The 25,459-nt window shown below is 39.1% G+C and overlaps 2 protein-coding genes across 2 annotated transcripts; both read left to right on the top strand.

Annotated features, from left to right (window-relative positions):
* The first annotated feature begins 626 nt into the window (after positions 1 to 626).
* Positions 627 to 18,949, top strand: samd4b (sterile alpha motif domain containing 4B). Its single transcript, XM_015003288.2, has 13 exons — positions 627 to 1,040; positions 3,638 to 4,142; positions 5,295 to 5,771; positions 6,424 to 6,666; positions 9,257 to 9,366; positions 9,660 to 9,746; positions 9,853 to 10,126; positions 11,173 to 11,258; positions 11,369 to 11,484; positions 11,622 to 11,814; positions 13,037 to 13,163; positions 14,808 to 14,891; positions 16,019 to 18,949. The coding sequence occupies exons 2-13, from the start codon at positions 3,947 to 3,949 to the stop codon at positions 16,045 to 16,047; spliced, it is 2,022 nt and encodes a 673-aa protein (XP_014858774.2). The 5' UTR covers positions 627 to 1,040; positions 3,638 to 3,946; the 3' UTR covers positions 16,048 to 18,949.
* A 95-nt stretch (positions 18,950 to 19,044) lies between these two features.
* Positions 19,045 to 23,104, top strand: socs9 (suppressor of cytokine signaling 9). The gene is made up of 2 exons (XM_015003290.2): positions 19,045 to 19,202; positions 21,084 to 23,104. Exon 2 carries the CDS (start codon positions 21,245 to 21,247, stop codon positions 22,898 to 22,900), a length of 1,656 nt encoding a protein of 551 aa, XP_014858776.2. The 5' UTR covers positions 19,045 to 19,202; positions 21,084 to 21,244; the 3' UTR covers positions 22,901 to 23,104.
* The last annotated feature ends 2,355 nt before the right edge of the window (positions 23,105 to 25,459 follow it).

Here is a 25,459-nt window from a genome sequence, read left to right as displayed (position 1 = left end):
ACTTATTTACAAAAAAAAAAAAAAAACACTAGACACAGACACACACTTTATGTTAAAATTGAGACTTTTTGTTTGTACACAAGCTTTGCTATTTTATTGTATTGTAAACTGGAACTAGTTTGTCCTTTTCTACATATATCACACTCTATTAGTTTCATAATTTTTACATTAAAAATATTATTGAACATTTTGTCCTCTGCTTGAATGTATTGAATTTCACAATTATGTTATTCATTCATATTAATTTTGTGATTTTATAACCTAATATGTTTGTCTGTGTGATTACATTTTTAAATATTAAATTTACCCTCTGATTAATTTCTCAACCATTTTGCGAAATGCTTATTTTGACTGTCATTTGAGTGATTTCTTGGACGGCTACCTTTAACTTTGAGTAAAAAACGTTGAAGTAGTGTTACTCTTACTCGAGTGTGGTTTTTGGGTACTTTACTCCTCTACCCACCTCTACTTAAAAAAAAGTACATGGCCAGACCACATACTTGTGTTCCATTTACAGACAAATTTACAAAAATAAATAAATAAATAAATAAATAAATCTCCTACGGGAATGAGTGTGACCACCATAAGCCTACGGAGGCTATATGACTTTTGTAAGGTTTTTTTTTTTTTTTTTTTGATAACCTACAAACTATTCACCCGTCAATGGAAGCTTTTGAAAGGTCTGGAACAGTGGGCGGAAAACCATCTTACGTACGTGAAAACGTATGACACTGTGCCCACGTCTTACGTCAACTCAAAATCGAAGAGGATTTCTCCAGGCGTACACTCCTTATTTTCTGTATCCCAACTAGCATTTTTGTATATACGCTTATTCAAAAATGTTGTATTTAAGACAACAGTTTCTCGCCACCGCCAATGACAATTCTTAAGGGTTATTATGCGTGGGGATGAAAACAAGCGTTTCTGCCAACTAAGCTAACGTAACTGCAGCCGTTAGCAGAACTATTCCTACTCTTCTGTCGAGCTAGCTGTGGATTAGCACTTTAGCCTAGCTCGCTAACCAGGCACATCTGAGAAAGGTAAACAAATTTTCAAATTCCATGTATTGTAAATAACAGCTTATGGTTATTTGTGTTGTTATTTAGCCTTTGCCTTATCTCAAGAGAAATTACCTTTAGTTGGACCGCTTTCGTCGCAAATTATTTAAGTACCAACGGAGAAAAGGTGTAGCAGCAGCGTCAACGCAAAACAATACAAATCCCGAATCCCTCACCAGAGACTAGGCCGACTAGGCTAACTCCAGTTTACCACTATTAAATATGCTCAACTGTTTGAGGACAGGTTTTGCTTTAATTGTCACTGTTAAAATCACGATTCACACACCCACTACTTCCAAATTACAATCGACATATGATACAGAGCTTAGTTTTTCTTTTATAATGCTAAGAGAGCTACCATTTGCCGTGATGGGAGTTAGCTCTTTTGACATGTATTTAAATCTCACATTCCCTTTGCTGTTTAGATGTGACCTGATCAAGAGAACAATTTTCTCTTGATCAGACCATTTGTATTATAATTATATCATAGAGAGACAAACTTTGTTTCTCGTTTTATAACAGTATACTTTGGAGTAATACTTTTTTCTTTCGCTGTTAACTAATACAGAGTATAATACTCGCCCAAGGAATAGTTGATTTATTGGTTTTCTTTTACATACGTTTCTTCTTGTTAGAACATGTGTTTATTCAGACATACTTGGGAAGCAACTTTTTGATTACTGAACTCTTGAAAGCTTTTATTTATGTTCGATTCGTCACTGGCTTTGCATTCATATTATTTCATAATTGTCTTCTCAAATTTTCTCTCGGTGAACGTTTTGAACTTCCTTATTCATAACTTATGCATTTTCATAGGTGGAAGAACCTGCTATTCCTAGAAATTGCATTGATACCACATAAATTTTTTAGCATCATGTCCCAACCACAAACGTCAATGTGTTTTATTTGTTGAGCAACACAAAGCAGCGCATAACTGTGAACATGAATGCTTTTACAAAAAGCAATCTGAAAAAAATAAAACATGCATTGGTATAGAACTTAGTAAAAAAAAAAAAAATTCAGCCCACTTTGGAACCACCAAGACATTTTTTTGCCTTAAATAGCTGAAGTTAAGTCAGATTGGGTTGATAAATAGCTTTTGTATTTTATTTTATTTTATTTTATCTCCGGATCAGATTCTCAATTGGATTTCAGGTTGGGCTTTTACTAGGCCATTCTAACACATAAATATGCTTTCATATAAACCATTCTATAACATTTCTGGTAGTTTGTTTAGGATTACAAACCTCCACCCAGTCCTGTATTTGACTCCAAATATTTTTCCATTCCACTTTGACCAGCTTTCCTGTCAAGCACAAGCACCCAAAACAGCATAATGCTGCCACCACCACCCTTAGTGGTGGATATGGTGTATTCACAGTATTGTGAAGTTTTAGCTTCCCGCCACATGTTAAGCAGTGCTCCAAAAGATGCTCCAGATTTATGATGTATCAACCTAATAATGTTTTAAACTGTTCCATTTGTTAGTTTTAGTGATTTTGCTGACTAATATTTGTTAAACTTGTTATCCTAAGATACTGTATTTATACTAAGATAAGGTAAACTCCATTTATTAACTTGGTGACTTTTACTATATAGACAGTTGGTTGCACTGGGTTTTATGTTGGGTGATTTGGAGGGCTACCGGTTATTTTAGTAATCAATTATTCTATCTATTCAGGTGATTAATCGATTAATTGGTTAAAAAATATAGATGCAGCTTTTTCATTTAACCACTTAAGCCTTTTCGTACAATAGTAAAAATACATTAATAGATGCAAATAGTCTAATTAATTTTAACATTTTATTGCATAAAATACAATGGCATATCATTCCTTTAGTGTATGCTTGAACATTTGCAACAAAGGATGTATCTGCAGCTTTAAAAATACTTCCGACTTCAACATGTGAAAAGCGCCTCCCTTTCTGCTGTACAGTGTAGATTCAATCTGTTGACTATTTTTGAATTAACCAGTTATTAATTGGATCGCAAAAATTGGAAATTGCGAAACTGGAGATTTATTTAACACGATTTGAACTGGATGAAGCTAAAACTGTGCCAGTTAAGGTAGAGCATATAGTTTTTTTTAATCGTAAATGCAAAATAAATATTTTTTTGCAGTTTTGCTTAATTCCCACTGAGTGTGTTGTTCCTTTAGCAATTATCCTTTTTCTTTTGAGTTTGTATACTCCAGTTAACCATTACTTGATTATTAAATTAGTTGACGATTATTTAAGTAATCTATTCATCACGATTAATCATTTCAGCCCTAGTGATTTGAATATAGGGTTTAATACAAATGTCCATCACCTTTTCCAGATTTTTTTTGTTTTTTAAATTGCAAAAGTTTTAAAAATGATGCATCGTTTCCTTCCAGCTAGCGGCTATATGAAACTTAGTGTCGGCCTATCATAAAATCCCAGGTTTGTGGTGCTGTATGTGAAAATAACCTCAAACACAAAAATAAATACCAGTGGTTTAACACTGGTATTTATTTTTTAAATTGTTTTAAAAATTGTATTCTTACATACAAACAATTTTGAGAATTGTTTTAACTTTATTTTGTTGATCTAAATAGGGCACAGATGACGTGAAGTAACACAGCTCCTCCGTCGTGAGCCATTACCTGCTACGGCTGACGCACAGTGACCATTGAGACATCTTAAAAAAACAAAAAGAAAAGAAAAATCCCAGACAGCATTCGTGTCTGCAGCTCCTCCAGCACCTGAACCATGTGAGGGGTCCCCCTCGGTCCGACCTGAGGGGAACCCTGGACTGTTGAAACGACGACCCTCCGACCCCCGCTGTGCGGGGAAGGGCTCATCCCGTCTCTAACTTAACACCCCCCCTCAGATCCCCGCCCACACATTCCCACTCTCCCCACGCCATGATGTTCCGGGATCAGGTAGGTATCCTCACAGATTGGTTCAAAGGCTGGAATGAGTGCGAACAGACGGTGGCGCTCTTGTCGCTCCTGAAGAGGGTGTCCCGCACGCAGGCTCGCTTTCTCCACATCTGCCTGGAACACTGGCTGGCAGACTGCACTGAGATCCACATCCTTGAAGCTGAGGCCAACAGTGCAGGTAACCCAGATTTACCGTTTGACTTAAGGGTTTGAACAATTAATCATCTTACCAACTAATTATTGATTTACTGGTTTATTAGGTTAAAATTAGTTCCAATCGGACATTTAAGGTGTTCAGTTTGACCTTCTCTAAGTGTTGTAGTTTGGCCGCCATCCAACAGAAGGCCGCACAACTTATTTTTAACAGAGCCAGCTGATCCGGGAGGAAAGATGGCAGGGCTGATTTTGAACAGGAAAGAGAGCAACCAAACAGAGTCTGGTGTAACATGTAATATTTATTTTATGCAGTTCTGTTTTGAATACTTAGCTTTACAAGCACCTGAAAAATTCCTTAAGTTTGCCCTTCATAGAGCGTATTCAGCCGAGCTGCATGACGGAGCTTCTGAACCAAAAAATACTGATGTGCTATGAAGGTTGGGATGATGTGACAGAAAAGCGAAGGGCATAACAGAAAAATAAGTACGGTTGAGTTTGAGAGCTGTTGTCGGTTAAAGTGCTTTATGGAGTGAAATTTTCACATTCATGAATGCTCTGTTCATGGGGAATTAAATGTGCAATATATTTTATTGTTTTTCATCTTTTATTTTTCTGGTAAGCAATGCTTTAAGGGGTTCTATTAAAATAAATAATATCTGTTATTTTTAATAGATATTATATTATATTTCTGTTTATTCAATCTGTTTAATACAACTGACCCAAAATATTGTAAAAATGTAATTATGTTGGGTGCAGCCATGATGCAAAGGTAAAGTGCCCGGCGCCTACAGGAGCCTCAGTCCTCCACGCGCCGACGCTGGTTGAGTCCCAGCTGTTGACGCATGTCTTCCCCCTCTCATTACCTGCTTCCCTGTCTGACCACACTCAAATACAGGCCACCAGAGCAAGAAATAACCTTTAAAATTTTTTCATCCCTTTATGCTATGGAAAGACTGTCATCCCTCTTAATACAAGAGAAAACTCGGTTTTTTAATAATCAATTAATTGTTAGTTGATTGTTAAGATCAGTCGACTGCAGATTAACTCAGTAATCAGTAAGTGACATCCTATGTTTTGCTATCTTTAAGTAACTGGTATAATAATGAAACTGGTTTACAAAGTAGGAAAACATTCATTAATTTAGCTTTTTTTTTTCCTTTCTTGTATTAATCAGCAACCGTCAGTCAGTGGCATCAGGAGCCGAAAGAAAAGGTGGTGTCCCTGCTGCTGTCCCACTTGCCTCTGCTTCAACCACGTAATTGCGAGGCCAAATGTGAATACATGAAGCTGCTGCAGAAAGTGTTGACTCACACCATTGAGAGCAGCCTATTCGTGGAGGAAAGCCGGCAGCTGCTCTCCTATGCACTCATCCACCCCGCCACCACCCTGGATGATCGCACCTCGCTCGCCTCGTGGCTAAACCACCTGGAGGAGCATCTTTCCAGCGGCTATGCATCCAGGGCGCCACCCAGCCCTTACCACCCGCGCCAGGGCTCGGACGAATGGCCCGGCTCGGCCGAGGCCCTCGACCCCGGCAACGCGTGGCCGGACAAGTCCCCGTCGTCCAGCACGTCTCCCGCGGGCCAGAACGGACACATGCCGTTCCAAGGCGGGCTGTCCTCACCGATCAGTGGCAACGGCAATAACACAGGTATGGGTGGTAAGCTTTTGATTTGAGTCAAATGTGCTAGAACAGTGTTGATCGCCAGGGGGCGTCATGGGGGGCCTCAGAAAGTTTGGAGTCATGAGAAGAAATATGCAGGAATAAAAAAAAAAACTGAAACCCATAATTTTTAAAATCTTTTATCATAATTTTTGTTTTCTGTTTTTCAAGCATTTATTATTTTCTGGCAAAGAAAAAGACCCAAAGAACTGCTGCAAGAAAAAATATTTTTTTGGTCTGGTCAAATAAAATTTTGTCATTTTATATAAAATATTACTTACTTTCTTATAATCACAAGAAAAGATTGTGTTAAAAAATGTTATTTTTTTGGTAACAGTCATAATATCTGATAATATTTCCTGCAACAGAACTCATGACCATCTAAAATCAAAGGTTGATGCAGCATGTATGCAAAATGAATATCATCATTTCTTGAACAGTTGATCAAAAACTTTCTAAAAGTTGATGTTTCTTTGCATCTTTTGTAGCATGTGGGTTTCCAAAGTGGGTCTCTGGCCAGCGGTTAATTCTCTGTGGGGGGCCATGGCATGGAAAAGAAGCCCGGTGCTAGAATACTGCTTTTGTTATAGGGATGGCTACGAGTGTTAAAATTATGTTGTTTTTTAAATTGCTTTTCCAGGTCTAGTCGGACACATGCAGCCAAGCCCTCTGAAGAAGCCCATGCAGGTCATCCCTTCCAATCCCCAGACCTATGGCTCAGAGTGGAGCAGCCAGGATGACGCGGGGGGGCGACAGAACTTCATCTCCACAGACCACGCACCGCTTTCACCTCAGAGCAGCATAGCGTCTTCAGGCAGCGAGCAGACAGAAGAGCAGGGCTCTGCGCGCAACACTTTCCTGGAGGACGGCAGCGGCATGAAAGGTCAGAAATGGCTCTCGTTTGGCTCTGGTCACATTCATCATATTGTACACTATAGTACAACCTTACTGTTGACTGTGCTTTCAAGATTTGTGTACTTTGTTGTGTTCATTCGTTTTGTCTTTATTGCTATTTAGACATTGAGCAAAAATTAGATTTGTGATTCTTTCTGCAACCCATGGCTCTTCAGCCCCAACCTCTTTGATCTGATTTGAGAATTATGTTATAATGTTATTCCCTCATCAAAAACATTCCTGGAGTGTTGCCTTGTTTCTTTTATGCATGTTTAAGAAATTCTTTAATCTCCCGTAGCAACCAATCAGGTGTGCAAAACACCTGGGTGAAGCTAGTTCTGCCTTCAAGACGCAGCTCCTCCTCGTAGCTGCAGTTCCCAAGCTTTCCAGCTTCCACCTCACAGACCAGCCCTCCCACATCACTCCCCCCACTCAGTTCCTTCAGACTAGTCAGCAGCAACTAGCAAACACCTGGTGGAACTGTGCATCTAATGTCATTATACAAGCTAGGTCTCAGTGCAACGCTGGTAAAAATGTTGTTAAAGGGTTAATAGAGGAGCCATGTCGTGATGACTTCCTGCAAGTGGAGTTTCAGAAAGACCAGGTGTTTTTAAAGAGACAATTTAATGGGTTAAATTATGAAGTCATTTTAAATTATGCTTCATATTAGAGGTGTGCCGATCGATCGGCCACCGATCATAATCGGCCGATTTCCGTGAAAAAGTGTATGATCGGTGATCGCCGATCACGGTCTCTTGTTGCTGATCACACAAGCCAATCATCACCTGCATCTCATTTCGCAGCCTGCCTGTGCAGCTGGTCTCCTCTTTCCTTCACACGGCGCAAACGCGCAACAACAAATCCTATAAGCATGTGGAACTATAACGCACTGAGTGAATGGGGAAGTTTGGGTGTTGCGGCGGAAAATTGAAGCAAGTCAAAATGCATCAACACGACGAATCTAATATGGCATAAAAGCAATGACATACTTGACGGAGTTTGGCTACATCGAGGCTCATTGCAGTAAAAAAGACATATGGAGGATCAGACAGCAGGTAAAGCAGCGCACAGCTACAAACAAACACCCGGATTAGCATGACGGTCAGAAAGCTAAACAAATAACCCGCAAAATTATTTAAGTCTTCGAGCTGCGATGTAAGACGCTGGTTCTGCTCTCGCTGTTGAACCGCTGCTACGCTACAGATAGTAATATTTCACAGACGGAGCTTCGCTTCTGCTCCACCTGGTAGTGACTCTCGCACTGAATCTCTGCTTAAAGCTGCAGCATCTAACTTATAAAAATTAATTTTACAGACATATTAAAACTTTCGCTGTCCAAACATGAGACAGATAATCTCTGAAAAAATAATCGATCTCCTCTGCCTCCTCCCTGTTCTGCATAATTACTCCGCTCAGTCAGAAACAGCCAATCAGAGCTAGCAGTAACCAGCTAGCCGCCATGCTATCAGGAAGTTTTCATTCAGTAACTCAGAATTGTTTATTGTGATGGAACCTGTTTTTGCCTTTGAATGTTAAGTTTTATACTTGAATTCTTTGGCAATGTTGAGAGGTTTTATTTTGACTCTTTGCATTATTTAACCTCTTCAGAGCCTTCATATGTTTTCAGTCTGTTAAAGATAGTATTATCAATAGCAGTACAATTTGCACAATGCCTGTTTTGTTTTTTTCTTGGAAAAGTTATTAAAAACAAGTTTTTGTCTAAATTAAGATGAATTCATGGTTCCCTTTTCCACATACTGTAACCGGTAGTGCTTATGATTAAAAAAATAATAATTATGTGATCTGTATCGGTGATCAGCCGTGATCGGCCCTCATGGTTGATTGGAATCGGCAGGAAGAAACCTGATCGGCACATCTCTACTTCATATACATGGTATTTTTCTAACACCTTGATTGTGCTATAAAACGTCACTATGTGCTGCCACTTCAAAAAGCTATAAACTCTTTTGACTATTGTGCATACATTTTTCACCAGTAAATTTACAAGAATTCAAAAATGGACTGGGTTGTAAAGGAAAATATGATCAAATATGTAAATCTTCCTATAAATACTGTACTTGGCCCAAGACACTTCATTTTGATTGGCAGGTAAATTGGTGAAACATCTAAATGCATCAAAAAAAAGGAAAACCTACAATTTTTGTTGCATGAACCTTCTTGAATTCAGTAGCCATCATATTAAAGTGTAGGGCCTTCCTTTGATACATAAACTGAGAGTTTTCTAAATAATTTATTTTCTATTGGAACCGAAATTACTACACAGCTACCACTGTATCAGTAAAGGAAAGCTGCAGAATGTTACTTTATGTGGCACAGCTCTTAAAACAGAAAAAAAAACAAAAAAAAACTTGTAACTTTCAAAATTGTACTACAGTTGTAATAACAGCCCAAACCGCAGTAAACTAAAAAGACAAACAAAGGCCGCTTTTGGTCTGGACCAAACTAGCGGACCAAGGGTGTGAATGCACCCTTCGCCAAGTGTTAAAAGGTTGATTTTTTTTTTAATCATCTGACTGACGGTGCTAATTTTTTTTTATCTTTGTGCGTCCTCTTTGCAGATGTTCCTGCATGGTTGAAGAGCCTTCGTCTTCATAAATATGCATCCCTATTCTCACAGATGACCTACGAGGAGATGATGATCCTCACGGAGCAACATCTAGAATCTCAGGTGTTTCCATTTGTTCTGTCATCTTCACTGCTCGCCGACTGTGATTTCTGTACAGTCTTCAAACCTGGTCATGCGTAAGCTCTCAATGAGGCGTGAAATTAAACAATGAACTCTGCAGTTATATTGAGCCAGTCACACATTGTAGGAAATGGTCGGATATTTTTCCCCTCCCCTCGCCTTCCTTGAAACAGACGGTGATTAGGTTTGTTATTTAGTGACTGTATAAATTGCTCAGTGTGCCTTGAAAGACACGACTTCTCACACCAGTCTACTGTTTGTCTTGTCTTGATCAGAACGTCACGAAAGGAGCGCGACACAAGATTGCGTTGAGTATCCAGAAGCTGCGAGACAGACAGAGTATACTCAAGTCTTTGGAGAAGGTGAATATTTCAGCTTCCTCTGTAGCTACGAAAAAGACATCAAACATCTAAAAACAGAGTGTACACTTCCACATTTTTTGATATTGATGCCCTCGTGTCCTGTCAGGATATTTTGGAAGGGGGAAACCTGCGCAACGCCCTCCAGGAGCTTCAGCAGATCATCATCACACCCATTAAGGCCTACAGTCCGCCCAGCGCAGCACAACCCGTCTCGGACACCTCCACTTCCTCAACAGACGGCACAAAAACAGGAGCGGACAAAGAAGCGACGTCCGAGGACTTGCAGTCCCACAATCCACCCCCCTGCGACGGAGACTCGTCGGTCACGCCCATCTCAGATGGGGACATAGCAGGACAGTTCACTCGTGTCATGGGAAAAGGTAACATTAACCTCTCAGCTTCTGATTGTGGCTGATTGGAGTTAAATTAGGTTCATAAAGAAAGGTGACAGATTTGTCTTTTAGAAGGTGATGTTTTTTAACTTGAGTAGAATGTCAAACCAATGAGAAATTTAACAGTTGCACTGCTGGAGCAAAGAAACCCCGAAAAATACAAGAAAAATCTCCTATGAAATCTCAAAGCAGTTACTTAACTGACATCAAGTTTTTCATTGCAGACCATGTGAACCAAAGATAATTTTTTTTTTCATAGGTCAAGTTGTATTATGTGAAATAATTTATGCTCCCAAAACAAAACTTTTCTACATTGTGTTACAATGACAATCTTCAGTGCATTTCATTGGGATTTTATGTGATATAGCAACACAAAGTTGGAAATGGGGAAAAAAATGTACACAATTTTTTGTAAAAAAATAAAAAAAAGAAAGAAACTAAAATGTTTATGTTGGCATTGATCTACCAGATTTGCACCTCTAGAAACTAAAGATAAGTCCAGTAGGTCAGATTTGGATCCAATCATACAGATTTGATTTGGATAAGTTATGAACAGCATTATTTAAATCTTAAGTCAGACTTTCAATTGGTCTGGACTTTGAGTGGGCCAGTCTAACTTGTGTATATGCTTTACTCCAAACCTTTCTCCACTGGAGCTCTGGGTGTACGAAAATACTTAGCAAATGTTAATGATGTTGTAGTTCACATATAATTTTGACCCTCTCGAATTGGACTTTTAATATTTGATACAATACTATTAGTGTAATAGGAGAGCAATACAAGTCCACACCAAACTACTATTAATGTGTAAAAACTTGTTGTAGGCCGTAAAGCATTTTTCTTCTACTAAACAGTTACGTTCTGCTTTGTCGGTCTTTTACATGAAATCCCACTTGATGAAATGTGCAAGATTCTTACACTTTGCTAATAGAATATTTATTGTCAGTTGTAAATCCAAAAGTTATGACCTTTTCTCTATCTCCCTCAACTCCTTAACATGTATGGTAACATGAAATATTGTTTGGCCATTTCAGTGTGCACCCAGCTGCTGGTTTCAAGGCCAGATGAAGAAAACATCAGCTGTTACCTTCAACTTATTGAGAAGTGTCTAGCACATGAGGTGAGAAGTAGCTTCTGTTTTTTGTTCTTGGTCAGTATGTTGCATGCAAGCTGTATCAGTTATCAGAAACTACGTTTTTAGAGTTTTTTTTTTTTTTTTTTTGGTGTTAGGCTTTTTCAGAAACTCACAAGAAAAGGCTGGTCACCTGGAAGCAGCAGGTCCTCAAGCTGCTGCGCCTGTTCCCTCGGAAAGCTATGCCGGACATGTCGGCGTACCGACAGAAAGGGTGAGGCTTCCTGCTTTCTTTTACCTTTGATCTTTCTCCTAACCACTGTTTTCGTCAGAATAACTTAATGTAACCTCACTGAATTCATCCTCCCGTTTCCTCCATATAACTTCTGTTTTCTACCTGTGCTGTTTCAGCTGGAACTATGGGTCAAACTCCCTGCCCACAGCAGGCTCTGTGAGTGGGGGTGTAAGCCGACGGGGCCAGAGGCAGTTCCCAATGACCCCTCGTGGACTCCCAGCTGGGCGCATGTGTCTTCCTGGCGGGATCGGCGGAGCATCTCCACGCCACACACTCACCAATCCTGCGTTGGCAGGACAGGGTAGACAAGTCAGTATTACCTCCAGGGAATAAAAAATGGCTCCTGCCTACCATAGAGTGATCTTAAGCTAAAAGTGAGGTGTCCACTCATCTGTAAAAAGTCTTAAATTTTTGTATGTAAAATGAAAGTCTTAAAATGCCTTAAATTCATTTCTAAAAATGTAAGTTGGCCTTAAATGTTACTTTCAATGTTGTCTTCAACTTATCGAAGTTAATAAGTCTTAAATACGCTAGTGACAGGTCTTAAATTTTATTGTTGTGGGACTTTTCTGTCAGGCAAAAGTTTGAGTCACATGCCAACATCATGGTTGCGTTCTGTGACGAGGCGCGGTCGCTAACTAGCTACTAATATACCTTTGCTAGCTAACAAGCTTTTTTATGCATCTCTCCTGGGTAAGAGCAAATATAGAACAAGTTGGTTGGACGATGTTTGTTTTTACCACTGGATCACTTCTTTCGCCAGGGTCCTCTAACCTATATTAAGACTTTTTTTCGGTCTTAAATTTCATTTGAGCTGGCAGTAGAAAGGTCTTAAATTTGACTTGTTGAAACCTGTATGTAACCTAAAAAGTATTTCAGTATACTAATCTTTTTTACATTTTGTCAAGTGATATCCATAGATTTGGTATTTTATGTGATTGAGTAATAGTACTATATAATTGTAAGGTTGAAGGGAAGAGAGAATATTGTTTGAAATACATTTTCCAAGAAATTAAATTTGGTAAATGTAAGAAAATCTTCTTACATTTGCCATTTCCTCAACTTCACTGCAGGTCTTATGTTAAAAATACATTTTGTATTTTGATTTGCATAACATGCATACATTTCCTTCCAATTATGTGCTTCATTATGGTGGTGAGTGAAACGGTGTCTCAATAAAATACATTAAAGATGTTTTATTGTGGAAAAAATAGGGAAAAATTCAAAAGTTGTCCAAAATCCTGGTAGGTGCTGTACCTGCTGTATGTGAAAGGTTAAAGCACTCATAAATGCGAAAATGTTGATAACTGGGATGAAGTTTAAGTGGATGACATTAGATGTAGCTTGTAATTGGAACCGAATTCATGTTTTTAAAAGCTTTATTACACACATTGGTTTTCCTTTGTTGTCCCTTTTTTGAATCAGATTTTATTATTATTATTATTATTATTGCATATATCTGAATGATTAGCAAACCATTTCCAAAAATCTGAATCAGATTGATGTGACACGGTTTTGTCTTCCTCCACAGAACTTGTGGTTTGCCAACCCTGGGGGCAGCAACAGCATGCCAAGTCAGAGTCGCAGCTCTGTGCAGCGGACCCACTCGCTTCCTGTCCACACATCTCCACAAACCATGCTCATGTTCCAGCAGCAAGGTGGCGCACATCAGCATATGTTCATTATGCTCATACACTTACCCACAAGCTATAGTTATTCCTTTTTATATATATTTTTTATATATATATATATATATATATATATATATATATATATAAACCGTTTTTTTTATTAGTTTGAAACTAAGAATATTTTTCCACTACACATTTTTAACCGTGTTACTTGTGGTGTGTTTTTTTTCTCATCCAAAACTGTTAATTATTAATTAGATTATTTGAAATTGGCGAATTTGACTGCAACCTAATGGCTTGCTAATAGCTACAGAAGTTATGTGAACATTGTACGCTTGCTGCATGCCTCAAAATGTTTTGGTTCATTTTTGAGCCTTGCAGACAGACATCGCATATTTAAGGGCGTATCTCAATTGAACAAAATAGAACAATTAGAAAACAATAATACTTCTTTTACTGCTTAGACAATGGACAAAGCAGACTGCTTTCATTCGTACAACTCACTATCATGTAACATAACAATCTGTATTAGAGATGTGCCGATCAGGGGTTTTCCTCCCGATACCGATCACCCATGAGGGCCGATCACCGATACCGATCACATAATTATTTATTTTTTATCATAAACCCTACCAGTTACATTATGTGGAAAAAGGAACTATGAATTCACCTTAATTTAGACAAAAACTTGTTTTTAATAACTTTTTCCAAGAAGAAAACTAAACAAAACAGGCTTTGTGCAAATTGTACTGCTATTAATAATACTATCTTTAACAGACTGATAACATATGAAGGCTCTGAAGAGGCTAAATAATGCAAAGAGCCAAAATAAAACCTCTCAACATTGCCAAGAAGTTCAAGTATAAAACTTAACATTCAAGGCAAAAACTGGTTCCATTACAATAAACAATCCAGAGTTACTGAATGAAAACTTCCTGATAGCATGGCGGCCAGCTGATTACTGCTAGCTCCGATTGGCTGTTTCTGACTGAGCGGAGTAATTATGCAGAACAGGGAGGAGGCAGAGGAGATCGATTATTTTTTCAGAGATTATCTGTCTCATATTAGGACAGCGAAAGTTTTAATATGTCTGTGTGAAGGAAAGAGGAGACCAGCTGCACAGGCAGGCTGGAAATGAGATGATCGGTATCGGCAACAAGAGCCAATGATCGCCGATCACCGATCATGCACTTTTTCACGGAAATCGGCCCGATTATGATTGGTGACCGATCGATCGGCACACCTCTAATCTGTATACTTTGACTTGCATACTTAGCTGCATTTTTTTTAATCTCTCAATACTATTTTTAGTAGCAGTACTGTATTGGCTGCGTTATTTTTCTAGTTTCTTTTACATTTGTGTGAGTATGCACGGCTCCACTTACTTTAACTTTCTGCTGTGACACCTGGATGTCAACTGTTTTCTTTGCTAAGAATTTACCTGTCTTTGATTAGTTGATAAAGTAGAACTATTTGGTGCATTTTCTGTCCCACAGCATGCTTTAATTCTGATTTTTAAAATAATAATAAAAAAAATCACATTAATCCTCTTTCTACATTGCAAGAAAAACATGTCAGACATTTATAAAATTTGGCATGAAAAAAAAGCAACAAAAATCCAAATGATTGAGTAAATAGGATCTTAATGTCGATTCTTCCCGTTTTCTTAAGAATGCCAAGTTCCAGGTTCTGACCTGGAGATCAACCCCACGCTGGAGTCACTGTGCCTCAGTATGACGGAGCATGCCTTAGGGGGTAAGTGTCTCCACCACACATTAGCTATCCATGCTACAGCCTACGAAACCTTACATGTTTGTTCATTCAAAAAACACCAACTTGTGGTGTGTTTGATGGGAAATTAGGAGAAAACAGCTGTGTAGCCAGAAGAAAGCTTCTAATCACTATTTGCATTTCCATTACAAGTTGGTGCAAAACTTTGTCAATATTCTGCTAATCGCCGAAGAACAAAGTTTTGCATAGTTAAAATTATACGGAAATAAGTTTGTTCATGCTAGAAGTTGTTAAAAAACTCACCGTGCCATCATCCTCCAGCTACTTCCTGCCATCGTCTTCTTGGTTGTTTGTGTCAGTGGCAATATCTGGTTGCTGATCACGTGACTCGTGATGCAAAAAAAGTGTTTCATTCCAGTATTGTGAAATAAACCAATTTTGATACAGACAAAAAAAAAAAAAAACACCTCATTCTAGTGGCAAAAAATGTTATAAAAAAAACCGACCCATTTGTGTCTAATAAAGCTGATGATGATGACAGCTTTTTTTTTTTTTTTTTTAATTAGCGTTAACATTATGTAAATGTATTCTCTAAATGTCAAATTGCTCAGTATGGTCATCGGAAACTCAGCAAGTGAGGGCAACCAGAGAAAAAGGCTTCAACTTGTAAGGGAAGTATAATGTTACAGATGAATAAAGAATTATTTCAACTGATTGTGTCACTTACACCATTTGCTATTTATATCTGCACCTGAATAGGGAATAAACTGTTTAAAGCTAAAAAGTAAAAAAAAAAAAAAAGATTAAAAAAAAACTTAGCAAAACTTTGAAAATAGATGGAACTGTTTAGAAAAGAAAAGAAAAAGTAAAATGACATCCTAGAGGTGGCGTATTTCATATCCACTGTCTTGAATACAATAACTGTGGCTGAAATGCATTCATTAATGTCAAGATTAATGGAATAATATTAAGATTACGATGGAAAACAAAAAAATGCTGTTTTAATGGGTTCTAGTCATTATACGTACTACCACCTACTGGACAAGAGATGCAATTTCACCATCACTGGGGTTTCCCTACCTGACAAAATTAAGACGTATGTATACACTCATTGCAGGCTGTTGCCTAACTGTGTCTTGTCTTCTTCTCAGATGGAACTGATCGGACATCAACAATATGAAGAAGAAAAAAAAAGACACTTCATTTGAGGCCTGCTCGGTTCAGCACAAAGACAGATGTGATGCTTCAAAAAAAAAAAAAAAAAAAAAAACCCAGGCAACGCAGTCACTACAATATGACAAAAAAACTGTGTATATGTTCTTTAATATTTTTGTACTTTATTATATACAACTAAGTTTATTAAAAATGGAATACAGATGATTATTATATTGTGGAACAGAGAAACGGTGAACTGTGTCGGCTGTGCCATGTCACCTGCAGCAGGACTGTGACATGGTCGTGCAGCGGTTCAGTTTACCACAATATGGAGAAAAAAAGAAAAAAAAAAAAAGCAGTGGATTGGTGCTGTCTTTAGGGGTTCTGCCCTGAATTTGCTCTTCTTCTCTTACTGCCTTGGAACAAGGTTTTCTATCCACAACACACTGACAGCCCCTTGACCCGTGTTCTAGATTCGAAAAATAATAATAATAAATTTCCAGCCACAAGTGAGGCACTTTTATTAACTTATCTTTGATATTAGGCACTAACTGTAATTGGTCATCATGGTACACTCTCTGAGGTTTCACCTGGAGGTTGGTGTTAACCTACTAATCCTATAGGCAGCTCTAGTCAGGGCTTTAAAATTAGGCTGTTTTATTATTTTTTTTATTATAACTTTTTTTTTATGTCCTCGTTGGAGATTTCGTTGGACAAACGGAAACCAGAGGACCAAACAGGAGTGAGAAATAGTTTGTATTTCAGCTTTAGGGCATCTCTTTTTGTTTCACTTCGACATATAAAGTAAAAAAAAAAGTAACTGTCCTCCTCTAAGCTTCTACAAAGCCAAAGACAAGGGTTGTGCGTTTGTTAATTTGTGAAAGATATTTGTAGTGAGTTGCAGCAGAACAACTAAACGAAAAAAAAAATTAGCAGTGTGAAAAATTATTGCCAGCCGCAACTTGTCTTTTATTTTAACGTCCTACATCATAAATGATGATGAATCTCATTTTGTGCCAGGGAAACCCCGAAAGGGGACGAAGGGGCGGCTTAGTAAGAGCTGGCAAGGTTTTCACCATGCAGGAGCTTGTTAGATATTGAACTGATAAAAGCGAAGAGGCCAGAGCGTTTTCAATTTACGATCCAGTGAACGCTAAATGAAAAAAGATCTCAGTTCTCTTGTTGGGGGGAAAGGGGAACTTTGCGATTGGCTTTCGGAAAACGTTTAAGAAACGCTCGGAGCGCCCTCGTCCTTTAAAAACGGCCAACATGATGATTTGATGAATCATTATTTTTTATTTTGTTTTTGAGGTGCTTGATGATGTCCATGTTTTGTTTTTTCCTGTTTGTCTGTGTTTCAAGTCTCAGAGCTCCCTACGTTATCATCTGTTATCAGTGTTGAATCGAAAACTTGTCTTTTTTTTTTTTTTTTTCTTCCCAGCCTCTGTCTTTGAATGTGACAGAGCCGGAGGTGCATGTTTGTGTGTTAATGGACTTTTTGGATCACTTTTTGGTTGCTTCATAAGGCAGGGAAAAGAGAGAGGGAGAGAAAAAAAAAACATTCGTATATTATTTCAGCAGAGCCATAGGAGGTCTGTCTAGTAAAGATGGTTATTTACAGATATCTTTTTTCCAATTGTATTTTTTACTCTTCCCTTGATATTGATGACTTCTGCTTCTTTTCTATAATCGCATGTTTTGCCACACTAATGCAACACTGTTGTAGATAAGAGGACATGATGGCTGACAGCGCCAGGTGTCGCCAACAGCTAGAGACCAGTCATCTTGCAACAAATGTTGTGTTCATATCGCCTAAATGTCACTGTTTACATCTTTCTGGGATGATCCCCCGATTCATAATATTTGATGTCATGAGTAATCTATTGTCTCGCTATGTAACACAAAAGAACTGAAGCCTTCTCGCTTTTGAGATGGCTGGGTGGAGTCTAAAAAAAAAAGTCCTCTGTCTGCAAATCTGTGGACTCCAAATAGCACTCAGATTTTTTTTTTTTCCCCTGTTTATACAAAGTCTGGATGACGCGGTGAGGAGAAAGAACAGCTTTCTCTGGCCGTGTGGTTTCAAACTGTTAGCTGTCCATGTCCTGATAAAACTGTTCATCTGGTGCCTAAAATGGAAACACTCGAAACATTTATTTTAAAAGTGGCCGCATTTTAGTCATGGATTTCTTCAGAGCAGGCTCTCGGATTGATCTGACTTAGTAAAAAAAAAAAAAAAAAGCATTGCACCCACAGTCTGAACTCCAGTTTGTGAGGTAAATGCGGGCTTTATGACACGCAATCTACTTTTTCTTTTAGCAGTCCACTATGTTCATCAGCTGTGTTGTCACAAATGGCTCAGATTGTCCTTTTCATAGCCTCTGTTGCTGTCAACAGCCTATTTATTACATTTAATGGACACAGAGGTACAATACAGATTTTTGCAAGTGTGTGTTTATGATGCTGATACAGCAGGGGATGACGATGCTTATCTGAGCCAAAAATAAAAATGATGTGATGAGTAAACTGAAACACTATCAATGGGCCAAGGAATATGTTTACTCCATGTTTACATTCCAGCGATCCAAGAAATGAGTTGGGGAACTGCATTTCATGAGTTCAGCCTGGTGTTAGGAATCCAAGAGGTACAGAGCTTGTCATATGGAGACATCTACCAAGTGTTGCCCAGGGTTTATGATAGTTCAATTCTGCAGCCAGCTGTAGGTCATACTGCGCGTTTGTCATGTACAATTTATATTTAATTATAAATAACTTTTCCCCTGACATTTTCTAATATTTTGTGAACCTTTTGCATCACATGCTTTATTCTACTTTTTTACTGTCACTTTTGTGTGTGAATGGTCTGAAGTACAACATCCGTCGGATCATGACAGTCCAAATAAAGAGGTTCAGTTCTTTTGCAAACTAAAGTTGTGTTTTTTGTGTCCACTTGGCTTGATTTTTGTACGTTAGAGAAGAATTGTAGTTGTATAATAACGTCTTTTTTGCTTTTATTTTAGAAATTTGCCACAATTCCGTGTGGCTTTCACTTCCGAGTCATAGGTAGTTTCCCTCCCCGTCTGCTGTTCGTCAAGCTAACAGCTAGCTTCCTTCTTAACGTCCTTACTTTATCAGTGGAAAAGCTACGTAGTTGATATGGAAACTACTTTGCAATTGCTCAAGGTATGTTTTAATTTTGTGTATTGGCAACTAAAGACGAGTTTTACGAGTTGCTTTACCATTAAAACTAAGTCGTTTCTTTCCAGGAGTTAGGAGTAGCCAAGTTAGCAGAAAGCTAGTCGCTAAGCTAATTTAGCTTGTACCCAATGAAAACAGCTGACTTAGCTTAGCTCAGATGCTAACTTAGCAGCTGCTGTTAACATTTCTCCCGTATTTCTAAAACATGCATTATAAGTAAATTTGCGAGAAACAAAACAAACGATCCCCCAACATTAAACGGGAGTTAATGTTAGTAATGTATATAAAGTTGATAGATGTCTGAGTCTTTCTCGAAATCACAGTAACTTGGTGTGATTTAAGGAGACAGAACCTGGTGTACGAGAAAGTAAGTTAACATTTTAGTGTTTGGCTTTAAACCGAAAATAAAATGAACAGTATATGCATTTGGATGCTTTTATACCACGCAGTCTTCTCCAGTATATGAAGTTATTATAATAACGTTAACTAGTTTGAGTAACTTCTAATTTTTGAATGAAAGTAGAAAACTTAGGGTTAAATCGTAGTAGTTTAGATTTAAAACTGTTGAGCCCGTATTAAATACAGGCAGATAGATGGATTCACCTTAAATTTAATAAATATGCATAGTTCTATCACATTTTGGTTTTTGATTAAACCAAAATGATGTAATAGTACGTATATCGCCAAAAATATTCAAAATCTAATATTTTTGCATTATTTACTCTGTGCATCTAATCTTGATTAGATGGATAATGTTGCAAATCAATATCTGAGACACGTTTTTTTCTGTTTCCAGTTCCTGAAATTGCCAATTGATATTTTTTTCTGGTATTTCTCTGAAAATCTATATATTTTAAGGCTTTCATGAAGTTTTTTCATGTATGTCAATATCTTGTTAAATATCTTAAGTTTTATATCTTTTCCTTAAGGATAGAAATGCACCACAAACCTATGATATAAACAGAAACTTTCCGTAAGAAGGAAAGAAATGAAAAAAACACATCTAAGCTATTTGGACTATTTCTGAGTTATCACGGGATAATAAAGTCATCTGACAAAGAGACTACCAACTCTTTTGTGTTGGTAGTATGAATGGTTTAAATGGCTGTTTTCATGTGCAGTTCCCTTTCACAGACATAAACATGCAGTGACTAAATTGATTTACAATCAGTTTTTTGCACAAGAGTGCAATAATTAAGAGTTAATAATAAACACATTTTCACATTTTACAATGTGTATAGATTTGAAATTTTAAATTGACATTTGTGACTGTATGCAAAATATGTCCCCTAGAGGGCTCTATAAATATCAAACAAAAAAAACAACATATATTCAGTTTAGGGAAAACAAAACAACAACCATGTTCGAAGTGTGTGGCCAAAATAAAATATCAGAATATTTCAAATAAAAATCTGGAAGAAAATTGGAAAACAGGCCATCATTGGGTCTTTGCACATTAACATCCAAAACATCAACGTAGAAATGATTTACCAGACACAAAATCAACTTTCCTCCATCTCAGTCTTTGGACCTCAATCTATGACAGACCAAAGGAGTTAGCTGAAAAGAATAGTTGATGGGAGAAGAGCTAGGACTCTGAAATATTCAGAGATGGTACAAAGAGGAATGCTCAAGGCTCCAGCCATGTGAAAGTATTGTCTTTTTGGTGGTGAACAATATGTTTAATCTTTGTTTTTCCCACTAAATTGTGTTCAATTGAAAAGACCTTTTTAAACATTTCTAGTATGAGACTGTTGGAATATTTTAAGACTTTTTACATATCGTTAGCATGGGTCGAATTTGTTTGTGCCTGTATGGCGTGAATTTTTTCTTGAGTAAATTGTGCTGTCATTTTTGTTTTTGCAGGTTGTTCAACACCTTTCTGACTACTATACTTGGACATTGATAGACATCTGAAATTAGTGATGTGGATGAAAAACTTCCCGAAAGATAACTCCATATCCAGCTTATCCTATGGTGACTTTCTAGAGTGGTACAACTGTAACTTCTTCTCCAAATAATCTAGAATGTCATTACCAAATGAGTCGGGAAACAGAGGGAAGGAGCGAGAGAGGGGAGCCCGCCCAAAAGTGAGACAGAGCCGGTCGGAGGAGAGAAGAGACTCTGCTGGTGGTCGGAAAAGCGGGAAGGGGAAGAACAAAGGCCTCTCTACGCACGACACCGCCGCCGAGCGACCCGTCAGTGACGGGTTTGAGTATGGCGAACTGTTGAACGATCTGGAGGCCAGGAGCCAAACCTCCTCTTCCACCTCCCCACTGAAGGAAACCTGGAAATGGCAGGGTTTGGACGTGGCGGGATCCACTCCGGGGCAAGGTGTCACCGCCAAGCAAGGTCAGGGCACCGTTTGCTCTGCCGCAGAATTACCTCCCCTCGGCGAGGTGGAGGGCCGAGGCTCAAGCAGCAGCCGTACTCTCAGGCAAAAAATCCAGGATGCAATGGGCCAGTGTTTCCCGATAAAGACCCACAGTGCTGCAACGGCAGCACCTCCACCCCCGCAGGCCTTTCCATCATCAGCCGCCTGCGCCTCCTCCTCTAGGCGGAAGATCCATCTCAGCGAACTGATGTTGGACGACTGCCCGTTCCCCGTAGGGTCAGAGCTGGCTCAGAAGTGGTATCTCATTAAGCAGCACACAGCCCCCATCACCCAGCCTCCCCTGTTGGATCCCGCAGCAGTGGTGTGCAGCGCCCCGACTTCAGCGACGGCCGCCGTGGAGGATGTGGACGACAAATTGCGAGAGCGCAGGCGCATCAGCATCGAGCAAGGCGTGGAGCCGCCGCCCAACGCCGAGATCCACACGTTCGAGGTGACGGCTCAGATCAACCCGCTGTACAAGCACGGCCCCAAGCTGGCTCACGGCATGAATGAGTTGGCCGGCAACGAGGGCGCCTCTGCTCACCAGCAGCAACAGATGCTTCTTCAAAGGCAGCAGCAACACCAGCTCCTGCTACAGAGCTGCTTGGACACGCTTGACGAAGTGGCGGCCTCAGCGTCCGCTTCCCTCCACGCCTCGGATGCCGCCTCCGATCCGACAGTTGACGCGGAGGCGGCGGCAGCAGCAGCGGTGAGCAATTCGAGTTCGAGAGCCGCTGCGCTCCCTCGAACCGAGCACCAGACACCCCACGAAGGCTACCGCTTCCACACCCAGATCGACTACATCCACTGTTTAGTGCCGGACCTGCTGCAGATCACCAACCTCCCGTGCTACTGGGGAGTCATGGACCGCTACGAGGCAGAGACGCTGCTGGAGGGGAAACCCGAAGGCACCTTCCTGCTGCGCGACTCTGCTCAGGAAGACTACCTGTTCTCCGTCAGCTTCCGGCGCTACGGCCGCTCGTTGCACGCACGCATCGAGCAGTGGAATCACAACTTCAGCTTCGACGTCCATGACCCCAGCGTCTTCCATGCGCCCACGGTCACGGGCCTGCTGGAGCACTACAAGGACCCCAACTCCTGCATGTTCTTCGAGCCCCTCCTCTCTAACCCCATCCATCGCACACACCCGTTCAGCCTGCAGCACATCTGCAGGGCGGTGATAAGCAGCTGCACCACGTACGACGGGATCAACGTCCTCCCTATTCCAAACGCGCTGAAAAAACACTTGAAGGAATACCATTACAAGCAGAAAGTGCGAGTACGGCGGATGGACACGTGGTGGGAATGAAGAAGACTAGAAACCGGACTCAACCAAATATTTAAAAGTATTTAGCTGTATCAACTCACACAACACTGTATTTATTTATTTTATTCCTGCTGAATCTCATAGCAATTGTACTAAACCACACTGATGAGACAACATGTAATCTCACTGATCTTGCACATTCAGAGCGATGCTAAGCTGAAATTAAACAAACAAGTTTCAAATTTATGCTGCTTAGAGGACTGCATCTCATCTGTGTCTTCAAGTGTGACTAAATCATCTTAATTATCTGATGATGAGGGTATGAATCAAGATGATTATAATGGAACTGCTCATCGATCACACACTGAGAAGCTGAAACGCATCCTTACGGGGATCGTCACTGAGGTGGTGCAAGTTTTACACCGCAGTGCAGAAGTCTTTGTACTTGAGCTTTTTTCACATTTCGTCATGTTAAAAACCACAAATTTAACTTTTTTTCCTAGATTTGGACCAACATAAAGTAATAGATGATTTTATTATTAATTTTAACCAGGTTAATACCATTGAGATTGAGAGTGTTTTCTCATTTGATAGTCCGACAGAGTCTGTTCATTGGGGACCAAAACTGCAACATTTGTTACATTTTCAGCTGATGCGGTTTGCTTTCACACCTGCACCGTCAAATCAACTAAACTGTTTGAAAAACCTGTCCTCCCCCGTGTGGAGGCGCTGCATCAAGAACCACTGAAGGAAACAACACAAAAACCACCGAAGAAGATATGAGCACCTTCCTCCTTTCTGTAAACAAAATAGAACAGCATCAGATTTTAGCAGTTGTATGATTTCGCTTTTGTCTACGGCGAAAGACCACGAGCTATTTTCCCCAATAGCGTTAGACTCGCGTGTTTAGTTTAGTAGTATTTACCCAGAATGCCCTGCTGCGTTGTAGTCATTTAGTTATAGCAAAAATACATTTGTGAAAAGATTAATTAAAGTGGTAACAGACAGATGAGTCCTTCTCAAAATTAGTAAAAGCAGCCTTAAAACATTTACTGAAAACAGCACCTTTAACTTCATGGTTTTCTTTTTTCTCTAACTGGTTCCTAGAAGATGAAGCAGGAAACTGAAAATATTTATTTCCAAGTTCATTTCGGACCTTAGGCACCGAATTAAAAAAATAAAAATAAAAAAACCCCCGGCACCTTATGTAATTAAACTGCATGTAAATCCAGCTGTTACGTGAAGGTCTCAGGTAATTGTTAGAGAATATTGCTGAAAAACTGCATCATAAAAACCAAGAAGCTTACCTCTCCAGTTTGAGATTCTGAAAAGAAACGGCACACATTTACAGTCTGTTGTGGAAAGCTGGTAGAAACGTACCCCAAAAGACTGGCTGCACCTGTTCTTTCAAAAGCTGCCTCTACAAGCTCTAAAACGGTGAGTAGAATACAAATGCGTGACACTTTTTTTTAAAAGGAGTTTTATTTGTGTGACAAAATGTGAAAAAGCTTCCAGCAGCAGTGTGTTTTGTGATGCTACGCCATGAAACCAATCGTCAGGTTTGAATTTGAGGTCAGTATGCTACCCAGCCTTAATCTCAGGAGGTTCGTGTGCTATATTGAAGCAACCCTGTATTCCGTCATCAGTGTCCTGTAGCAGAGGATGAATTACAGGTAAATATAAACCGAGACTCCTGACTAACACTGAACTGCTGCGCAGTAAGGAGTTTACTTACTTTGAAGCTAACTTCTTCAAAGTAAGTAATTTGGATGGAATTTGTTAGGAATTTGGACGGAAATATATTTTCCCCAAACTTTATTCCTGCTCTCATTGTCGACAAAAATATCAACATTTATATAAAAAAAAAAACTAACAAAAAAAATTCTATTGTTTAAGCCATTACTGTTGGTCTTCATAATCTCAAGTGTAATGTGGGCTTTGAATCTGCAGTAGATAACTTATAAAATGTTTTTTTTTTCTTTTTACAAATGTATGAAAAATATCACTATGTTGTGAGAGTATAATATGAGAGGTAATTATGAAAAAAAAAAAAAAAAAAAAAAAAAGCTCCTCTGGCTCCTTGTCATCCTATGACCATCTGCATCTGGATACAGCCAGGAGGAGCATCTTAGCGCAGCAGAACCTGCCGTGGATGCTAAGGCTACTTAGCATGCCACCAGAGGCAGTGGATAAACAGTTTTCCTGATTTGGTAATTTATTTCTCAGCCACTAGCACATCTAACGCCACATGCACATGCATGATTGACAGCCAGAAGACACTCCCCCTGGCTCTGATTGGTTGTTTCTGACCAGTGTATTTCTTCAGATGGCAGTTGTACCACAAAGAGGAGGTAGATTTTTCACAGATTTTTCTCATGTTATACTGATACAACATAATGACAGTTTTAACAAATATGTAAAAAAAAAAAAAAAAAAAAAAAAAAAAATATATATATATATATATATATATATATATATATAGTAGAAGTTATGAAATGTGTTGGATATGTGGAGATTTATAAGCTAGTTCTTAATTTGAGGGGCAAAAGTTTAGAAAATAAATAGGTAATTAAATATTTATGGATGTGATCTAAATAAAAT

Source organism: Poecilia mexicana, unplaced genomic scaffold, assembly GCF_051168715.1.
Source record: "Poecilia mexicana isolate PSO_F unplaced genomic scaffold, ASM5116871v1 scaffold_13, whole genome shotgun sequence".
Classification (NCBI taxonomy): Eukaryota; Metazoa; Chordata; class Actinopteri; order Cyprinodontiformes; family Poeciliidae; genus Poecilia; species Poecilia mexicana.
The sequence above is the reverse complement of the archived record's forward strand: the minus strand, read 5'-3'. Positions and strand labels throughout refer to the sequence as shown.

Bases quoted from the DNA above. Each gene is read 5' to 3' on its own strand.
- samd4b (XM_015003288.2), top strand. From the start codon at position 3,947: ATGATGTTCCGGGATCAGGTAGGTATCCTCACAGATTGGTTCAAAGGC. The intron at 6,667-9,256 runs GTCAGAAATGGC...TCCTCTTTGCAG, and splicing joins GGACGGCAGCGGCATGAAAG to ATGTTCCTGCATGGTTGAAG. The intron at 11,815-13,036 runs GTCAGTATTACC...CTTCCTCCACAG, and splicing joins TGGCAGGACAGGGTAGACAA to AACTTGTGGTTTGCCAACCC.
- socs9 (XM_015003290.2), top strand. From the start codon at position 21,245: ATGTCATTACCAAATGAGTCGGGAAACAGAGGGAAGGAGCGAGAGAGG.